The sequence below is a fragment of the Agelaius tricolor genome, unplaced genomic scaffold, assembly GCF_023055355.1.
Source record: "Agelaius tricolor isolate 1412-34295 unplaced genomic scaffold, bAgeTri1.0.p SCAF_21, whole genome shotgun sequence".
Taxonomy (NCBI): Eukaryota; Metazoa; Chordata; class Aves; order Passeriformes; family Icteridae; genus Agelaius; species Agelaius tricolor.
The window spans coordinates 7,723,293-7,743,540 of NW_027269281.1; the positions used below are offsets into that span (position 1 = coordinate 7,723,293).

The 20,248-nt window shown below is 44.2% G+C and overlaps 1 protein-coding gene across 1 annotated transcript in view; it reads right to left on the reverse strand.

Moving 5' to 3' along the window:
- Window positions 1-240: 240 nt before the first annotated feature.
- Window positions 241-20,248, reverse strand: part of LOC139598946 (ubiquitin-associated protein 1-like) — a 36,491-nt gene continuing 16,483 nt past the window's right edge. The window contains exons 3-7 of the mRNA XM_071445874.1: window positions 13,261-14,187; window positions 5,176-5,211; window positions 4,545-4,742; window positions 2,999-3,100; window positions 241-565 (exon numbers count right to left, since the gene is read on the reverse strand). Coding sequence (XP_071301975.1) covers window positions 425-565; window positions 2,999-3,100; window positions 4,545-4,742; window positions 5,176-5,211; window positions 13,261-14,187 — 1,404 coding nt within the window. The 3' untranslated portion in view covers window positions 241-424. The remainder of the gene's footprint in view (window positions 566-2,998; window positions 3,101-4,544; window positions 4,743-5,175; window positions 5,212-13,260; window positions 14,188-20,248) is intronic.

Below are 20,248 nucleotides of genomic sequence, written 5' to 3' on the forward strand. Positions count from 1 at the left end.
CAAATGTAACCAGTTAATCTGGACTATGACACAATCAAGTAATTCAGTACAAGCAGACACCATGAAAGCAGCTTCAAAGAACCAAAGAATCCTAATTTCAGAACCAACAATGTTCTGTTCAACTCCTGTGCAAAGGTGAGTGGGAGAAACCACCCCATCTCTACCTATGTACAATTCCAGTAGAGACTGGACAGTCTAAACTCTCTGTGGCCAAGCTGGAAAAAAGGAAACTTAGGAAAGGACACTTTAAAATTTTAATTTAAGAAAGAAAGTTGGCTTTCAGTGGAAAGAGAAATGCTGGAGTGACGCACATGGGTGGGCTTGCTAAGACATTCTCCCTTATATGCAAAAAGCCAAACTCCTTGCTGAGATTAGGTCACCCTGGTCTTGCTCTGCTGCATGATGAGAATCCAGTACTATGTTTTCAGCTGGCTCCTGCACGGGCCATCAAATCTTCCAAAGCCTTCTGTTGGTCATTGTTATGTAGTAATAAGACCTCATTAATGTCTTTTAGTTCAAAGCCCATTTCTTTAAATCGACTCATTAGTTGGAGAAGCTCTGTCATCTGAAAGACATAGACAGTCCATTATTTGCAAGAGAAAAGAGGATCAGTGCTCAGTGGAAGTTTAGCACACAGCCAGTCTTCAGTGACTGGGCACCCCATAGGGTGGATTTCTACACCCCAAGTACAGCCCATTCCAATGGTTGGAGAAAGTCTGCTCACACCACAGTTGGCAGAGCTCTGGGTGCAGTAGCCCAAGGAGCCTCACCTTCAGTTCCCTGGGTTTGCAGGCCTGCATTTCCAAACACCTCTTCATCAAAGGGCACCAAAGTTCAGTCTGCGGGGGTGTCTCTCCCAGTAGGAAATTTATCAGCCTGGCTTAACAGACTCAGATTAATGTCACCATGCTCCCCCACATCTACTAACTACTGTTGCATCTGAATTTTTTTAAAGTTACGTTGACTTTGAGAACAGCACAGTAGTCCTTGATATCAAATGGCTCTTCAGATCTAGGACAAACTTGTGGGATTAGCACAAATCCTATTGGACACACTGTTTACAATACTACCAACATAAACCACAAATCCTCCCTGAATTTAAAAAAAAAATAAAGTAACAAGAAGTGAATGACTGATCAGACTTTTATGAATCCTCTGTGATTTACAGGACCTCTGTTCCACTTTGGGGGAAGGGATGCCAAATGATGACAAAATCAAACCAAAATCAAATTGGTTGAGATGGACGATCAGGAGATCAGCCATTTCCAGTTTTGGGGTTAAGCCAGTAGCAAATTCATTTACTGAACTACATCACTGCTCCCGTCTTCACACTGTTGTTCCTTTGTTTGCAAGCACATCACAAAGTCCAAGAAAAGCAAGAAGGCATATATATGACATCAGTAGCAGCTGACATCATCTACCTGGACTTGTGCAAAGCATTTGACACTGTCCCACATGACATCCTTGTCTCTAAACTGGAGAGACATGGATTTAAAGGGTGCACCACACGGTGCATAAGGAATTGGCTGGACAGTCGCACTCAAAAAGTTGCAGTCAAGGGCTCAATGTCCAAGTGGAGACCAGTGATGAGTGGTGTTCTTCAGGGGTTGGTATTGGGACCGGTGATGTTTAACATCTTTGTTGGTGGCATGGATAGGGATTGAGCGCACCCTCAGTAGATGAGACCAAGCTGTGTGGTGCAGTTGACACACTAGAGGGAAGGGATGCCATCCAGAGTGACCTTGACAGGTGGGCCTGTACAAACTTCATGAAGTTCAACAAGTCCAAGTGTAAGGTCCTGAACCTGGGTCAGGGCAAACACTGGGATCAATCCAGGCTGGGGGATAAATATATTGAGAGCCGCTCTGCTGAGAAGGACTTGGGGGTGCTAGTATATGAGAGGCTAGACATAACCCAGCTGTGCGCACTTGCACCCCAGAAAGCCAAGTGTATCCTGGGTTGCATCAAAAGCAGCATGAGCAGCAGGTCAAGGGAGGTGATTCTCCCCCTCTGCTCTGGTGAGACTCCATCCAGAGTACTGCATTCAGATCTAGGGTCCCAAGCACAAGAAAGATGTGGACCTGTTGGAACGAGTCCAGAGGAGGCCATGAAAATAATCAGAGGGGTGGAGCATCTCTCCTATGAAGACAGGCTGAGAGAGTTGGGATTGCTCAGCATTGAAAAGACAAGGCTCTGGGAAGACTTTGTAGCAGCCTTCAAATACCTAAAGGGGCTACAAGACAGCTGGAAAATTATTATTTACAAGGGCATGGAGTGATAGGACAAGGGGGCATGGCTTTCAGCTGAAAGAGGGTAGGTTTGTGTTAGATATTAGGAAGAAATGTTTTACTGTGAAGGTGGTCAGACACTGGAACGGGTTGCCAAGAAAAGTTAGGGCTTTGAGCACCTTTCAGATGTCTCTGTCTATGGGGGAAGGGGGAGTGGTTTGAACTAGATGATCTTTATGGTCCCTTCCAACTCAAACCATTCTATGTCTGGGGGGTTGGGTTGCATATCTAAAGATTTCATAAAATAACTGGGCACACAACAGACAGCCAAACTTTAAAAGATCCTGCTGTCTTCTGAGCTGGCTACTTGCTCCTGTCTCTGTACTTTTGGTGTTTGTAAAACAGCCAAACAATTAAAAAATTTCACAGCCAGGGGAGGCTGGCAGGTTTTAAAAGATAATTTGCTGCTTCTGAAATTGACTGTTTCTGTACCAAGCACCTCGCCCACAAGAGAACTCTGGGTTCAAAACATTGCAACCAGAATAAGCAGGGTCTTGAAAAAATCCTGTCTCCATAAAAATACACACAAGTGAGAATGATAAAGGAACATGGTATAATTCTAATGCTTTAACAGATAGTCACTTTATCACAACAGGAATGCCCTTCAGCAGTCAGTTTTGGAAGCAAGGTGGAATTACTGCAAAAGCCAGAATTACATCAGCCAGAGGAACTGCACGTTGTCTCTATTCCTGTACACATTGTGTCCTCACCTTCTCCTCTGAACACTGGTACATTTCCAAAGCTGCTTCAACAAGAAGTGGATCAAAGCCCTTCTCACAAAGCTGTCCATGTACAAACAGGTAATCCAAAACCTGTGGGGAATGAAGAGAAGAAACTAAGCTTGCAGAGCAGCATCTGCAACACATGGCTGAATACCGTCTTTGTACATGCAGAGGTGCTCAGCATGACTTTACCCCAGGCTTTACCAGGAACTCAGATAAAAATCTTCCTAGTAGATCTGAGACAGTCTTTATGCAAGAAATTGTTCAGAGAAAGCAGATGAGCTCTTTTGTCCTCCTGTGTTCTCCCACCAGCTCTGAACATCATCTGCTCTAGTCAAAACAGTCTCACAAGCCAATTTTTAGAAGTTTAACTGTGCTTTTTATACTACAAGTTTTTAAGATGAAACTGTAGATTCAACAGTCAAGATGTCTCAGCTTTTAGCTTTCTCTCAGTCAGTCACAAGAGCTAATGCAATCTGAAAGCATTCAGCCTTTAAAGATCAATTCAGCATACTAGTGAGTGAGCTGCAAATCCCAGCTCACATGCACAGAAACCACTGCCAAATTTCTTATCTGTCCTCAATTTTGAGAGGTGGGGGAAATGTCTGATAGGTAATGCTAGGTCCACAAAATAACACAGCTTGAAAATACAGCAGGATTTAAAACCACCATCCCAAGGGACAGTTTTTTCATTTCATACTACAGTTCACTCCAGCACACAGCTTAAATCACTCTTGATATGTAGGTAGTGGGCGAGCAGATCAGCTCCGCAAGGAGTCACTGGGACGCTCCTCCTCCCCAGGCAACAGGCACAGTCCTGCCAGGCAATGCTCTGCACACAGTTCACCAAAGGTTTCCCACACAGAAAGTTTGGCCCCACTCTTCCTGCTTTAAAATGCTTGAAGCAGATCCAAGACACAGAGCCACACCTCACCCTGTCGCACTTAATGTTCAATGACCTGGTTTTAGCAAGTGTTTGAGGCAACACAATGAGGCAGGAAGCAACACAGCACACTTAAAGAAAGTTGGTCAGTCGTGCCTTGCAAGAGGCTTTCAGGGATGTAAGCCTGCAGGGGCAAAATCCCTCTCTACAAGTATAGACATCAGCATTGCAACCCATGCTCAGAACAAGGGAAGTTGGCTGTTTTTTTGTCATATGGCACTAAGCATGGCATAGAGCCATGCTAAGCTTCCTTTGGATGGTTTTGTGGCTTCTGGGAAGGCCCAGTACCTCTACCAGCTTGACATGGAGCTAAGGGCCCATCCCAAGCTCAGTGCAGCTCTTACCCAGCACCCACAGGTATGGTTGACTCCGTTTCTCATCAGAAACAAGTGTGGACACTCTTTTATTTGGTTTTGGGAGCCTTTATTACTAGCTGACAACTTCTCTAGTGGCTAACACCACGACAGTTACAGGCTGCAACCCCTTGTTAGAATAAATATATTCCCCCTATACATTTTGCAAACCTAGGTTTGTTTCTCAGCAGAATCAGCATCCAATCAAGGGTTTCTTCCCCACTGCACAAGCTCTTACCTGGTCTATGTTCTGCCCCTTCTTCTTCATGGCTTTCAGGACGTCCTCAGGCGCATATCCCATGTTGACAACTGTCTCTATGCACTGCCTCTCACTAGCAGAGAGGGCCTGCTGTAGTTCAGGAGCAGGGTCACCTGACAGCTTTGTGCAGCTGATATTATTGGGCACTTTAGACACTGGGAAATTTTGGTGTGTTACCTAAAGGGGAAAATCCAGAGGCTGAGGTGATGGTCATCTGCATCCCCTCATCCTGTTTCTGGCTAGTGCAGAACCAGGATACCCCATATAATTAATCCAAGAGGCTTTCTAGACTGCCCTTGGGAAGTTACTCACTGTTTGGATGAAACCAAGCAGTGCACAGTCTGATTCCCACCATACTTTTTTAACCCTCAAAACAGCAACCAGCAACTCAGATTCTTTCCAATATATCCTTTCCCACCAGTGGATGAAAACCTTTCAGTGCCCAACCATATGATATAGTCAACCCTGTACCTCAGCAGAAGCATGCAGATTGCTTCCTTTACCCCCAGTTTACTCATCACCTATGATTTTCTGTACTCAAAGGCACACTACTTCTGGAGATTTTCAGAAACATGATCCAATGCAAGCACACAGGTATTTGGGAACTTACCATAAGTATTTTTGTTTCCTTGTAGTCTGGGTGCACCTGTTGGACAACACACAAATAAGATGACTATGAACATTATGCACCAGTGAACAGAATTTGCTACAGCTGGGGAGGAAGGGTTTTATGGGAGAGATCTGGGAATAAGTCTACTATACTAGGGAGACTTGTGGTCTGATCAGGTTTCCACATGTGAGATGCAGACATTACACAGTTATGTGAAGTTATAGAATAGACATCATAAGGATAATTTCTTCTTTCAGCACTCTATAAAAACAGATTATATGTCAAGAAGGATGTGTCCCCTCTCATAATAATTGTAAGCTTTTTTATTCTGTCACTGTGACTTCTATGTGTTCACAAAGCTCAGTGTAACACGCTGGCTGAATGATAGTGATAATTTTAAAATCATTGCCTAGAGACTTTCCTTAATTTTTTTTCACCATGAGGAGTAAGAGAAACACATACCTCTTTTCTACTCTCAAAGCACTTCATTTCATACACCTGTGACGGATGCACTCAACCCCCTTAACTAAACCTGCAGTAGTTTGATACAGGCTCCAAAGGAAGTAAAGGTCTGAGCTGCAGTTCTATGAAACACACAGGAGCAGAGAGCATCAATGCATATGAGCTTGGAACATGATTTTGCAATTAACACATGAATTGTGTGTGATTTTTCCAAGATGCATTTATCAAGGACCAAAGAAAGTTGTGGGTTTAAGAAGTCTCATGCATACTTTTCCCATCATATGCAATTTGACAACGAGCCAAACACTTTATCCCATATATATGACAGTCTAAGTGAGCCACCTTTGAGCTCTCCCTGCTAGGCAGTGTGGCTGCAGGGCAATTGTCTCCTCTTGAGCTGGGATGCCTCTCAAGGTTGCTCCTGGAGGCAAAGACACTTTTTATCAACAACAGATCTTTGGATGAGTCCAATTTGAGTTCTCTCTAAATTGCAACTGGACTGCACACCAGTGACTTTCCCCTTGAGCTGGGATGTCTCTCAGTTTTTGATATTCTTTCCCTGAGGTGGAGTTACCCTTTATTTCACAACAGATCCTTGGCAAGTGACTGTTAGCATGCTGAATTAATACTAATGAAATCCATGTAGCTAATTCCATTAGACATAAACCATTGTCCAAGCCTGATACTAAAATTGGACCTAGCTGCACCTAAGCTCTGTCAGGAGTTGAGAAACCAAGGGGGTCCACTATGAACCTTGTGACTCAACAGGAGGGTCTCTCTTACCCTTTTGCATCTTTGGTCTCTGTGTAAATGATTCTAAATAAATTCTAATTTGATTTTCTTTTGTATATTTCACCCATGTAGTAAGTAATAGAGTGAACCTTGCCATCAAACTTTGTTAAATCGCACTTTTATAAATTCATATTAAAACCACTTTTGCTAATACTTTTGATGGTGATTCTTTAAGTGACCTAAATCACTTATCCACACCACCACCATATACGAGCAAAATGGCACACTGGCTAAAAAGAGCATGCAATTTTTCTACCAGTGCCCAAAACTTGGTCCCATTCTCAGTACACCAACAAGGCCGGATAATGTTCCTTGCTGTACACCTCCTCCATTTCTGCAGAACCAGGCTGCCAGAGGGCAGAATCAGCCCTCCACTTTATATTACTTTACTCAAGATAACAGCAGTGCAAAATCAGAACTCTGCCCTTTTCAATTAATCCATTTCAAAGTCTTCCTGCATTTTAAATCAAATTTTAAAAGACTGCAAGAAATTACTTTGGACCAAGGGCTTATGTTTATTGCCTTTCCTTAATATCTTTTTAAGCCAACATAGATTGCTTGAAAGTTTGTCTACATCTTTCAGAAAAGCCTTCTTTGGGCCCAAACTGAAAAAAGCAAACAAACAAACAAAAACCCCAAACAAACCAAAAATCCACCACAACAAAAAAACCCCTATTCATAGAAAAACAATTTTGAGACTATATGTTAGGATTTTTGCAAATTCTATCTATTGGGGGAGGGAAGGAGAGAATAAAAAGGGGGGGGGGGGGGGGGAAGGGAAAGCCTTGTTCTGCATTTCTACCCATTTTCATCTCCAGGGTAATAATTTATCTTCTAGGACACAAAGCCCGAGAAATCATGTTTGGTCTGATGGACTGGTTTGTGCAAGAAACTGTCCTCATGGTGGTAGAGGCGTTCAAAGCTCTTCACACACACCCTTCCTCCAGATACTTTTGCCAAAGCAAAAAGCACTAGAATATGGGATACACTGAAGTGGGGTTCTAGAGTAGCCCTGAAATCAGCTGGTTATCAAACTGAAGGATGATGCTTTGTTATAAATGCTGCAGCCAGGAAAACCAAGACTGCTTCTTAAACTAGACATTCAAGACTCCAGGACCAACTCCTCTTTCTCAATGTATTTGAGCTTAACAACTTGTGTTTGAGGTCAGCAATTTCCAGTGGAGGAGGGAAACAGCTAAAGGAATTTTGGGGGACAAAGCTAGGACTGGTCATTCATCAGTCATGCCCCCTTACATCTCAAACTTGTATTTCAGTGCCTTTCAAGAAGCAAACATACATTGCTTTCAGTATGTACTTGTACACTGTGCCTACTTTTAGGGACTTTATAGGCCAGGAGCCCTGTCTGCAGCTGGTGTGACTACATGCATCATGCTACTACAGCAATATATATTCTGAATGGTCTACCAGGAATGCCCCATTCTCCAGCAACCAGATTTCTTTAAATGCATCATACTAATCAGGTCTCTGATCAGCTTTGTTTAATTCCAATCTGCTGACTTCGCTAATCATTTCTTCCCTCTGCCAATGCTGCAAAAAAGCAAACTAGTGAGCTTCAAAAAAAAAAAAAACCCAAACAAAACCAAACAACCAAGACAAAAAAAAACCCCACCATAAACACACTGAGGAGAAAGGACCACTCAGAACAGAATCAATGCAGTCTCAGAGAAATCACAAGTTTATTTCTATCCAAAGAACCCTAGATCAAATTCACTGGTAAAGCATAAACTCCAGTGGAAACTCCAAACCCAAAGTTACAATTTCTAGCCTTGTGAGAAAAAAAAAATTCTATATAAAAGCCACTGGGAAATACACTGGGACATATAATTGTTCTGAGGCTTTCTAAAAAGGACAGGCTTATTCTTGTGTACTTTTGAAGGGAAACATGCCCCTTCTACTCCCAGTAACAGAGATGACTGTGACTTCCTTCTATCATTTTCACATTCTGAGGACTTTTGTTACATTTACTTCAATTACAGTTTCAAAATTTTGTTACATTTAAAAACGATGTCCAAGGAAGAACTGGACATGGCACTCAGTGCTCTGGTCTAGTTGACAAGGTGGTGATCGGTCAAAGGTTGGACTCAATGATCGTAAAGGTCTTTTCCGACCTAAATGATTCTGTGATTCAATTTCTTGCAACTCAGCTGTCCTTTTCCAGCCACTGGGACCATATTGTGGAAATATGAAACAAGTACATTCTGAAGTCTAGTTCTGTTGGCATACCTATTTCTTGGTTTGCTACTTCCAAAATAGAAACAGTTTCAAAATAAGATCTTGATTACTTCTCCTAATAAAACTATTTTTTGTTTGTTTATCAGTTTGTATCTTTCCTTACAGCATTCTTGAGAATACACCTTTGCTCCTAGTCTTTAATAAGTTCTAATCCAGCACAGAGATTTGAATAGTCAAGAGTGAAAATGTGGTCATCTAGTTGTAAGTGATCTTTCATATTAACCACTAGAGATGTGTCATACTTCAAGTTTTCACTTCTGAGCTACATAAGAGGATAGTCACCTCTCAAACCTGTGATCTGTAACAGTGAGCAGTTGCTCAGCATGCTGCTGTTTCTGCCAAAGTTTACTGTATTAAATTTGTTCTAGTAATCAATAAACAGCTGTTCTCCTGTGCTGAAAAATACACTAGTTGTCAGAATACTGTAATTCACAATCAATAATGCATTCACCTAAGTCTGAAAAGAGATGAGAGAGCAGGAGAGCAGCAGTGTCACTTGTTTCAGAGCACATGGTGTCACAAAACCCTGTAGTATGTCAGTAAGGCCACAGAACCACTGAAACATCATTTATATTGGACAGAAATAGTCAGATTATTTTAGAGCCAGCTAGAGGATTTCACCATACAGCTTTCACTAGGCTTCATGAGTACTGGTGTTCAGATCTTAGGTTCTTTGAGGAAAAAAAATAACAAGCTTACTGATGTGCTGGTTTTGGCTGGGGCTGTTAGCTTTCTTCACAGTACCTAGTATAAGGTTGTGTGCTGGAAAGACTGTTGATAACATAGAGGGGCTTTTTATTATTACTGTTGAGCAGGGTTTGCACAGTGTCAAGGCCTTTTCTGCTTCTTGTACCACCCTGCCAGTGAGGAGGATGGGGATGCACAAGAAGTTGTGAGGAGACACAGCTAGGACATCTAACCACAACCGACAAAAGGGATATTCCATACCCTATGACATCATACTCAGTATATAAAGACAGGGGAAGAAGGAGAAAAGGGGGAGACATTTGGAGTGATGGCATTTATATTCCCAAGTAACTGTTATGTGTCATTTCACAGCTGTAAAATAGCTGAACACATGGGAAGTAGTGAATTAATTCCTTGTGTTGCTTGGCTTGTGCACACAGCTTTTGCTTTCCCTAGTAAACTGTCTATCTCAACTCACAAGTTTTCTAGCTTTTACCCTTCCAATTCTCTCCACAATCCCACTGGCAGGGGAATGAGCAAATGGCTGTGTGGGGCTTGGTTACTGGTTGGAGTTAAACCACAACAGTCCTTTTTGGCACTCAACATGGGGATCAAAGGGTTCAAGATAACAGATTTGATTGGAATGTGCTAGGACAAATTTATAGCTGTTAGTGCTGTTTATTAATTGGCAGGGTCCTGCGCTTGCCATGGGCTTGCTTGCCTGACTGTTTTAGAGTCTAGTGCTCACTAGTGGCTGGTTTTTGCTTTGTCTGCTTGCTGTAGTGCTGTGCTACTCATCACCTCATTGTATTGTGCCTGGGAGTGTTTAGATAACAGCAATGGTGATATGCCTGGGCTGGCAGATTGCCAGGGCACTGCTGCTGTAATGAACAGGCTGGAACTCCAGTGTGAACTAGAGTTGAAGGGACTGTGACCTATGGATGAGTCCACACAGGAGCAGAGATCCACCTGCAGCCTGTGGAGGAGCCTCACAGAGGAGCATGTGGATACCCAAAGGAGACTGTGATCCCATGAGAAGCCAGCACTGGAGCAGGCTTGCTGGCAGGATTTGTGAGCCCGTGAGGGACCCACACTGGAGCAGTTTGTGAAGAACTGCAGCCCATGGGAAGGACCCATATTGGAGAAGTTTGTGGAGGACTGTCTCCCATGGGAGGGACCCCATGCTGGAGCAGGGGAAACAAGGATTCCTTGCAGTCTGTGGTGCAGACCATGGTGAGGAAGCTGTCTCCCTGCAGCCATAGAGGACTATGATGGGCACTAATAATGGTGGACTCTAGCAGGAAACCCCTGGTTGCAGCCAGGCTGGAAACAAGGGGAGTTCATTGCAATGTTAAACGCTATAACCTGGCCCAAAAGGACCAGGGGTGGAGATTGTAATGGATATACCTTTAAATTGTTGCCAGACATTATTTGAATTGTATGTTACTGGAATTACTATAACAGTGTCATGGTTTAAGCCCAGCTGGAAATTAAACACCATGCAGCCACTCGCTCAACCTCCCCCTCCCATTCCGCCCCAGTGGAATGGGGAAAAGAATCAAAGTAAAACTTGCAACCTTGAGAAAAGAACAGTTTAATTATTGAAAATAAAGTAAAATACAGCGACAATGGCAAATGATGATAATGATAATAAAAAGGGAAAAAACAAGTGATGCAAAATGCAATTACTCAACACCTGCTGACCGATGCCAGACACCCCCCCCCTTCCTTCCTTCCTGAACCCAGATTGGCTGCCCTTCTGGGTAACTCCCTGCGGTTTATATACTGAGCATGACGTTCTAAGGTTTGGAATATCCCTTTGGTCAGTTTGAGTTACCTGTCCCAGCTATACCCCCTCCCAGTTTCTTTTGCAAATATCCTTATTGGCAGAGCATGAGACAAGGAAAAAAGAAGTCCTTGACTACATGAACCAATGGAGGAGAGAAGCCTTAAAAGCAGCAGTGTCCTGACCTGCAGACTAAGGGAATGATATCTGTGTATTATATCAAAGAATGGGAAGGAGTGGGGTGGTTAATGAGCTTGTATTGGATAGTGTAGGACCTGCACATTATGTAAACACTGTGGATTGTCTTAGGATAGAAATGGAAGATATGGCTGGGGGTGTGTATTCTATTGCCTTCTGTTAGAGGTGGGGCAGTTATCTTCTGTTAATTGGGCCGCCTGTTAAAACCAGGTGGAGCAGCTTTCTTTATCTCTTCCACAACCAATCCTCTCTCTGGGGAAATATCTTCTGTTAATTGGCCATTGAATCTCACTGCGTGACTGATAAAATTACATCATCCCATTGTATGATGGTCTGTTCAGGGGGAGGAGCCAAGCATTCCTACCTGGATATAATCTGAGATTTGGAACAGCACAGGAAGCCTTTCCCTACTGGATTCCCAGAGGAAGACCAGGCCCATCTACACCACCACTGGCTCTCCAGAGGAAAACTACACCCTTCTACAAGATCACTGCTTCAACAGAACCACATCTGTCACTCCAGGAGGACTGCAGCCACCACTTAATTGGACTGCTACCAACACCCTGACCAACAGGGTGTCAGGTCATATTCTGACTCTGTCAGTATTGTTTTGTGTTACTGCATTTTTATTTTATTTTATTTTAGTTTTCTTTCCTAATGAAGAACTGTTATTCCTACGCCCATATCTTTGCCTGAGAGCTCCTTAATTTCAAAATTATAATAATTCGGATGGAGGGGATTTACATTATTTTAAGGAAGTCTCCTGCCTTCCTTAACAGACACCTGTGTTTTCACACCAAAACAGGAATAAGGGGTGGAATGTACTGGTTTTGACTGAGGTAGAGTTAATTTTCTTCACAGGAGCTAGTATGGACTAGTATGTTTTGGATTTGTGCAGAAAACTATGTTGATAACATAGATATGTTTTTGTTATTGCTGAATAGCATTTGCACAGCATCAAGGCCTTTTTTGCTTGTCTCCTTCTGATTGTCTCTCCATTCCTGCTGGCAGGGGAATAATCCGAGTGGCTGCCTGGAGCTTCGTTGCTAGCTGGGGTCTAACCTCAACACTTACTCAAATTTCTGCTCTTATTCCTAGACAATAACTGGTGTGAAGTTGTGTCCCCAAAATAATTTTGGAACTTTCTACCAGTTTGAAGAAATGAAACATGAAATTCCTGTCTCAGAGCTGTACAGCAACCAACTGTAACATAAGTGATCCAAGATTTTCCTCCAGACTGCTTTTAGTATTCAGAAAGCAATCCTTGCCCCCTCCTTTACAAGGAGGACGGTAAATTTTAAAAAGTATCTCATAAAGAAAATAAATAAATTAAACGTTAAAAAAAAAGACAATTCTTTCACTCCAGGTTAACTGCAAGCACTTTTTCTCCCAAGTGACAAAGCACATGTGTTTTTTAATTTGTGATTGCATCTATTCCTTGAAAAGCTGGCATTTCCATTATTTCCAGCTAATATATAAGCAAACTGAAGAACAAATCTAGAAGAGATTTAATTCAAAACCTAAGAGCAGTTCAGAATCTTATATATCTCAGTTGGATAAGACAAAACACAAGATTGTACAAAGATCTCATATGCTTATCTCAGTGGTGTGCAACTATGAACAAGTACCAAAAAGCTGAAAGCAAAATCACCAGAACTGGTCTAAAAATATCAGATTTAGGGGAACGTGTGAAGTAATAATCTGAGGTTCAGAACTGCCAACATGAAGAGCTGTTTAATTGATCAATTTGCAACATAAATTAAGAGGAACTACCACACATGATCTACACATCTCTCCCATTAAATGAACCTAAAACCACAGGACATTTTAGAAGCAACATCTGTCTCTGCACCTTCAAAACTCCACATCTCCCCAGCAACCCCAACTCTAATCCACTGTGTGTTTACCATAATCGCTGTGCTTTGAGATGATTCTTCTGTACAAACTGTTGATGCAGCCAGGGAAGGCAGTCTGGATGAAGAGGATAATGTTGATGTCTCCATGCCACTGTCCTCATTTAGAGCAGAAAGACCCACCATATGGTGTCCATTCAGTTCACTGGTTTTACTCTGAGCACAGGTCTGCAAAGAGCTGAGAAAAGTGTCGTTGTGGAGACAGGTAGTGCTGTGGAAAGTGCTCATAAGCTTTGATGATTTTTGATCACTCTCATCAGAGTCAAGTTTAGGAAAGGACAGGGATTTGATGTTGCTCACTGAAGTGATAGGGGACAGGGACACCTTGGAAGACAAGGACATCTTTTCACAGTTTCCCAACTGTGGTAAAGTGATAAAGCCATTTGGTTTGTGAAGGGGTTTGAAGTCCAATGTAGCCCTTTCTATGGATGTCAGAACTTTCTCATCTTGCAACACAGACTCAGACTCTACTTTGGGCAAAGTATTATCAAATACCTGGGCAACAATTGGCCTAGTAGTACCAACATGAATTTCCAGGATATTTTTTAATTCTTCCTTATCATTGATAGTTTTTAATTCCAGTTTGTCAAAAGGGTCTTCTTCACATTCAAAATCAGCTGGGTTGAAGTCTGCTTTTGGATGAGGTGGACTAAGAACCTTTTGCTTCACAGCACTGCTGTTTGCTGGTGTGGGAGTAAGAATATTATTGTGCTGCAGGCTAGCAAGGATGGGGTTAATAGGAAGAGGTGTGACTTCAGGGCAAGGTCCCTCTGAGAACCCCATTTTGGTGATGTCCTCTGAAGCTGCTTCCGATTTTGCTATTGCTTCTTCTGCCTTGTGTTCAGCTTCTCTCTGGGCAGCTTTAATTCTTTTGATATCTTCAGCCCATTCAATTGTTTTCTTTTCCAGTGAAAAGTCATACTGGCCAGGGGTGGAAGGGAAAGGAAAGGAGAAAAAAGATAAATTATATCATGATCATAGCCACTACTTCTAACAGCAACATAAGTAACAGAATAAGAGCTACATGAATTACCATTGACAGACATAAATTTTTCCCAGCACCTCTTGTTTCCCAGAATATCTTGTCTGTAGGTTTACAGACTGACAAAACCAAAAGACCTCAGAAATAGTTCATTTTGTCTCTAGCACTAAAACCTGTCTATAGTCTAGATTAAAGTATCATATTTTGCCTCCTTCTTACACTTAGTTTTACTGTAGAGCTACTGACCATCTGTTGGAAGTTAAAAGATTGGGGTTTTTTTTCCTTTCTCTCAGGGAATTTTCTCCCATCTGTTGCCTAAGAGAAAATAATGACTGGTACTTAAGAGAGACAAAATAAGAGGCCAAAGTGGGGGCAAGGGGTGCAGCTAGCTGCAGCCTCTTAGATGAGGGGCTTTCTTTGGGAAGGGCAAAGATACCAGGAGGTTTTGGCTGAGGGGTGAGGGGCTAGGCTCAGCTCTTCTCTCTCTCCTGCTCTTAGGATTGGAGGGAAATGGTCAAGTTGCTCCTACCGCAGGAAGAATTCGCTGCCACCATGTCTTAGGGTGACATTATGATGCTTGCATCCCCAATTGTGTGTTCTGTTTATGCTGGATATTGTATTCTGTGCCTTCAAGACTGGCTCTGAGAGTGAAGGCCGGGAGAAGAAGAAGCACAGAGTTCTGTTATCAGCCTGCTCTCACTCCTCCACTGTGGTGTCTGGGCATGGATGGGGCAGAACACGGCACTCCGTTGGTGTTTAGTTAGTCTAACTAGCTGAGGCACAGAAGTTCCCTGGACTGTTTTTTTCCCCTTTTTTTGGAACTGTTCAAACCTGCTCCGGACTGAGACCCAGGGAAACACTGAGAGCTCGCACTTTGTAGCCTACCAGGGCCTACTCTGGTCAGCAGCCTTTCCCAGTGCCGGAGGGACTGATAAGAGAGTGACCACCCACCAGAGAGATTTTCTGAATTTGTCATCTCTTCAGAGCAGCGAATGAGTTTTGTCATCTGGTATTGTTCATTTTTTTGTGTTGGGGAGTGCTTTGCCTGTTAAATAAACAGGGTTTTTTTCCACTTCTCTCTGAGGAAATCCTTCCTGAACCGGTTGGGGGGGAGGGGTCGTGTGGGTTTGTTTTCTTGGGGGGGCCCCTTTTGGAGGTTTTCTCCCAAATTTGCCTCAAACTAGGAAAAATTTTTGGCGCCCAACACGTGGCTTGAGAGAGTGGAAAAAAAACCTTTTCTAATTGTATTTTTGTTGCAATTACTCTCTGTTGGTATAGAGCAGTTAGTAGCCATGTTGTTTGAATTCATAATGTCTCTCGGGGTGAAGGCTTGCATGTGTTCCTGGTCCCTAGGTTTTTTTGAGGTCTTAATATGTCTATGGTCCCTAGGTTTATTTTCTTATCCAGAAATAGCTCCGGTATTGTCCCTAATACATAGTTTTTGCAGTAGAGGAGCACTGATAAGAATAGTTAACAGGCTGGGCTTGGAGGTAATGACTTGTAGGAAGTTTATAAAGGTGCTGGGGTCTGTTCCAGGTATGAATGGTTCATACCTATGGTTATGCACCCAGTTGGTTAGAGGAGGAGCAGGGGATGAGGCTTTTCAGCCTTTGCTTTCCTTCTTCTCCTCTGAATCTGTTACCTCCCTATTGGAGAATGTTCAGTTTCCCCTGAATGTTAAAGACACCATCTTTCTGGTATTTAATCTGGTAAGCTTCTTCTATACAGTCTGCAGCTTCTCTATAATGAGGGCTGAGATTCTAGATGGGCTGATGAGACCCCTGACCCAGGAGTAGACCCAGGCGTGGAAAATCCTGGGTGGTGTGGGAAATGGGAGGATATGGGCCAAATCCTGAAGGAATTTTCTGACCCTATAGTCTGGGACTTTCCACGTGAACAAATTCAGAACCCAGCTGAGGTGGGGAAATACCTGAAAGAGAAGTGCCATGATGACCCTAAGGAGAAAAAGATCATTGCAATAAGCTGGGCCCTGGCCTATGCTTATTGCACACTTCTAGATACTGTAGGGCAGCAGACAGAGGAAGGGGGGGCAGGGAGATAAATCAGTAGCTACCCCAGTTACTCAAGGTGCAGCCAACACCCCAGTTACGAAGCCAGTAGCTAAACCAGACAATAAGCCTCAACCAATGGCTGTTGCTACTAGCACAAGGAGCGGAAAGTGCACAGACAAGACCAATTGGCCAGTGGAGGATGATGATGATGATGCAGGAGAAGGAGCCTTAACACTTCCTAACATAAAATCAGGAGTCAAAGCAACTGGCACAAGATCAGAAGCTAATATTGAGTCCTTTTCCCTGAAGGACCTTCGGGGCCTAAGTAAGGATTACAGTCGATGACCTGATGAATCCATAATTAGTTGGTTAGTCTGTCTTTGGGATGTTGCAGGTGAGGCTACAATTCTGGATGTCACTGAAGTGAGGCATTTGGGATCCCTGTCCCATGATCCCATCATTGACCAAGGAATGATGAGGAGGGCTAATCCTCACAGCGACTGGGCACGGGTCTTGGAAAGTGTAACACAAAGATACCTGTGTGCAGACAATCTCTATATGCAGCAAACACAGTGGAAGACTATTGTATTTGCTGGGATTGCCCCGACGAAGGCAAGAATGATGCATCTGACTCCATGTTCTCAGAAGGCTAATTTATTATTTTACAATACTATGTTATATTAAAGAATACTATACTATACTAAAGAATACAGAAAGGATACTTACTAAATGCTAAAAAGATAATAATGAAAACTCGTTACTCTTTCCAGAGTCTCGACACAGCTTGGCCCCGATTGGCCAAAGAGTCAAAACAACTCACACCAGAATCCAATGAAACAATCACCTGTGGGTAAACAAACTGCAAACACATTCCACATGAGCAAAACAGAGGAGAAGCAAATGAGATAGGAATTGTTTTCCTTTTCTTTGAGGCTTCTCAGCTTCCCAGGAGAAAAATCCTGGGCGAAGAAATTTTTTCAGAGAATGTGAATGCCACAGAAGACTATTGAACAAGGGATCCAACACCTAAGAGAAATGGAGTGGCAGAGATTGTCTTCTCAGATGACATAACAACTAGGAATCCAGACTTGGTACCATGTACATCTGTGATGTGGCGAAAACTTGTATGACTTGGGCCACAGGAATATGCTTCTGCTTTAGCAATAATGAAGTGGGATGACAGGGATGAGACTGTGCTTGATGTGGCGAAGAAGCTCCAAGCATATGCAGATGCTGTACATGGCCCAACACATGCCAGAATCGCAGCGGTGGAAATATGTCTGCAGAAATTAGAAGACAGGATAGAGGTGAATCATAAGTAGCTCAGAGAGGAGATTAAAGAAGACCTTCTCCAAATCTCGGCAGTGCAGATCAGAGGTTCTGGTATCCAATGCAGATGTTCCCCAGATGGAGCGAGAAGGTACACCCCACAAGCTGAGCTGTGGTTCTTCCTGCGTGATTGCGGAGAAAATATGAAGAGATGGGATGGAAAATCTACTGCTGCTCTGGCCCAACAGGTACATGAATTGAAGGAAGGCAAGACTCAGAGAGGAAGTTCCAGCAAAAGGAAAGCAGCTCCAGTTGCCCATAGCTGAACTGCCAGGTATGATGATGACATGTCCAATCCCCTTGAAGGAACCTCTAAGACATATGCCCAAGGAAAGAGGGATAACCAGGCTTAGAGGGGCCCTGCCTCTGGCCAGGTAGAAGCTAGGGAAAACTGTGTTTTCAGGACTGTGTGGATTCATTGGCATGGCACATCAGAACCACAAAAATAAAAAGCCTTGGTCAATACTGGTGCGCAAAGCACATTAATCCCATCAAGACATGTGGGGTCAGAATCTGTCTCTATCACTGGCGTGATAGGGGGATCACAGGATTTTACTTTGGTGGAAGCTGATGTGAGCCTGACTGGAAATGAGTGGAAGAAACATCCTATTGTGACTGGCCTGTCACAGTCATATTTTCTGAAAAATCCCTTCAACCAGGATTTTCTCCTGGGAAGCTGAGAAACCTCAGAGAAAAAGGAAAACAAATTCTTATCTCATTTGCTTCTCCTGTGTTTTGCTCACATGTGGAATGTGTTTGGAGATTGTTTATTGAACAGGTGATTATTTCATTGGTTTCATGTGAATTGTTTTGACTTATTGAGCAATCAGGGTCAAGCTGTGTCGAGGCTCTAGAGTCACGAGTTTTCATTATCATCCTTTTAGCCTTCTGTAAGTATCCTTTCTGTATTCTTTAGTATAGTTTAGTTAAGTATTCTTTAAAATAATATAGTATCATAAAATAATAAATTAGCCTTCTAAGAACATGGAGTCAGATTAATCATTCCCTCCTTCATCTGGGCACCCCGCAAATACAATAAATGGTGACCCCAGACGTTGGCTGTAGCCTGAAGCTGAAGAACCAAGACCCTGATATCAGGCAGAGTTCACAGCCGAGGCTAAACACGCAGAAGATCTGCTGAATTTTCCCAGCCAGCATGTCAGGAGACCTTCACAGAATTCCTATGCTGACCAGCTTGCTGAAACTGGACACTGTCGCAAGGTACTGTTAACTCTTCCCCTCCTGACAATACTGTCCTACACAAAATGTGGGGGGACAGTTGGGAAGAGGTGCCTTCAGAAACAGAAGTTCAATTTTCTCTGTCAGAGGAGGACATTATTTGGATGTGGAGATTTTGGGCTTTGCAGAACAGAATTCATATGGTGAAGAGACATATCTATGAGTTTTTCAGATGGGCAAAATTTAATGGGTTTTTCACAGATAGGAGGTCCTCACTGGACCTGAGAGCCTGGCAGACACTGGATCTCTATTTTGGGGAGAAATATGAGCGGGGTGAGGGCATGTGTCGAATTTTTCCAGTGTATGCAGCTCTTTTCTCTGTTCTGAGGAAGAGAACCCCCTTGGGGAGGGGGGCACCTCGTCTTATGGGGGGGACTACCAGCCCCCCCGCCAGAGCCAGCAGGAGAAGAATCCATCCAAGGACAGGAACTGCTGGTTCCAGCTCCCCCGCACCGTGGGGGGGTGCCGTTTTGCCCACGGCTCAGAAGATTTTTTCTGCCTCTCTGGAGCATGAGCAAAAGGAGCTGTTTCCCCCCCCCGCTCCCTTCCCCCGTGGGGCGCGTGAGCCATCTTTGCCGGTCTCGCCCCTCCCGCGGAGGGAGGCGGCCGCCGGCCTCCAGCTCGCAACACCGTCTCTTGCTGTTTCGCCCGGGTTGCCAGGCAACGCAATCGCCAGCAGCGGTGAGCAACGGCAGCCTGTCATCAAGATGGGGCGTGCCTCCGTCGCTGTGTGTGGTCCCGAAAACGCTCCGGCAGGGATGAGAGCTGCCCGTGGCCCCGCCGCCTCCCATGCCGACCCGAGCGCCGCTCCCAACCATCTCGGAAACTGCCCCTCGTGGATTCCAGTGTGTTGCTAAGCAACAGTTCAGCGGCGATGCAGACCGCGCCTGCGCTGCCGCCTCCGCCGCTCCCACTGCATCCGGAAATGCTCCTCGCAGATTCCGGCGTGTTGCTAAGCAATGGTTTAGTGGTGCCGTAGAGTGCGCCTGCCCTGTCCCCCCCGCATCCAGGGGAAGCCACGGCAGCTGCTCCGCGATCCGATTTGGTGCCGGCGCCCAGCCTGACAATTCCTCCCGCAGCGATAGAGATCGCGCCAGTGCTGCCCTGCCCGGAACCAAGAGAGAGCGGGGCAGCGCTTCCTCGCGCACCCCTGCCGCACCCAGCGGCGGTTCCGCCGCCTTCAGGGACTCTGTCCTCCGCATCAGCGTCTGTGTCGGAGCCTGCCACCGGCCTGTCCCTCAGTGGAGGCAGCACAGCTCGACAGCTGTATGCAGGCGCCTCCCAGCTGAACACTTTGAAACTCACTTTTTTTCTGGGACACAAGAGTTTTTCGCAGGCCGATTTTCGTGTAGTTGGGGGCTTCACACTGGGGCTCGGAACGCCTGATTCAACTGCGCGCGCCAGCGGTGTGGGGGAGGTG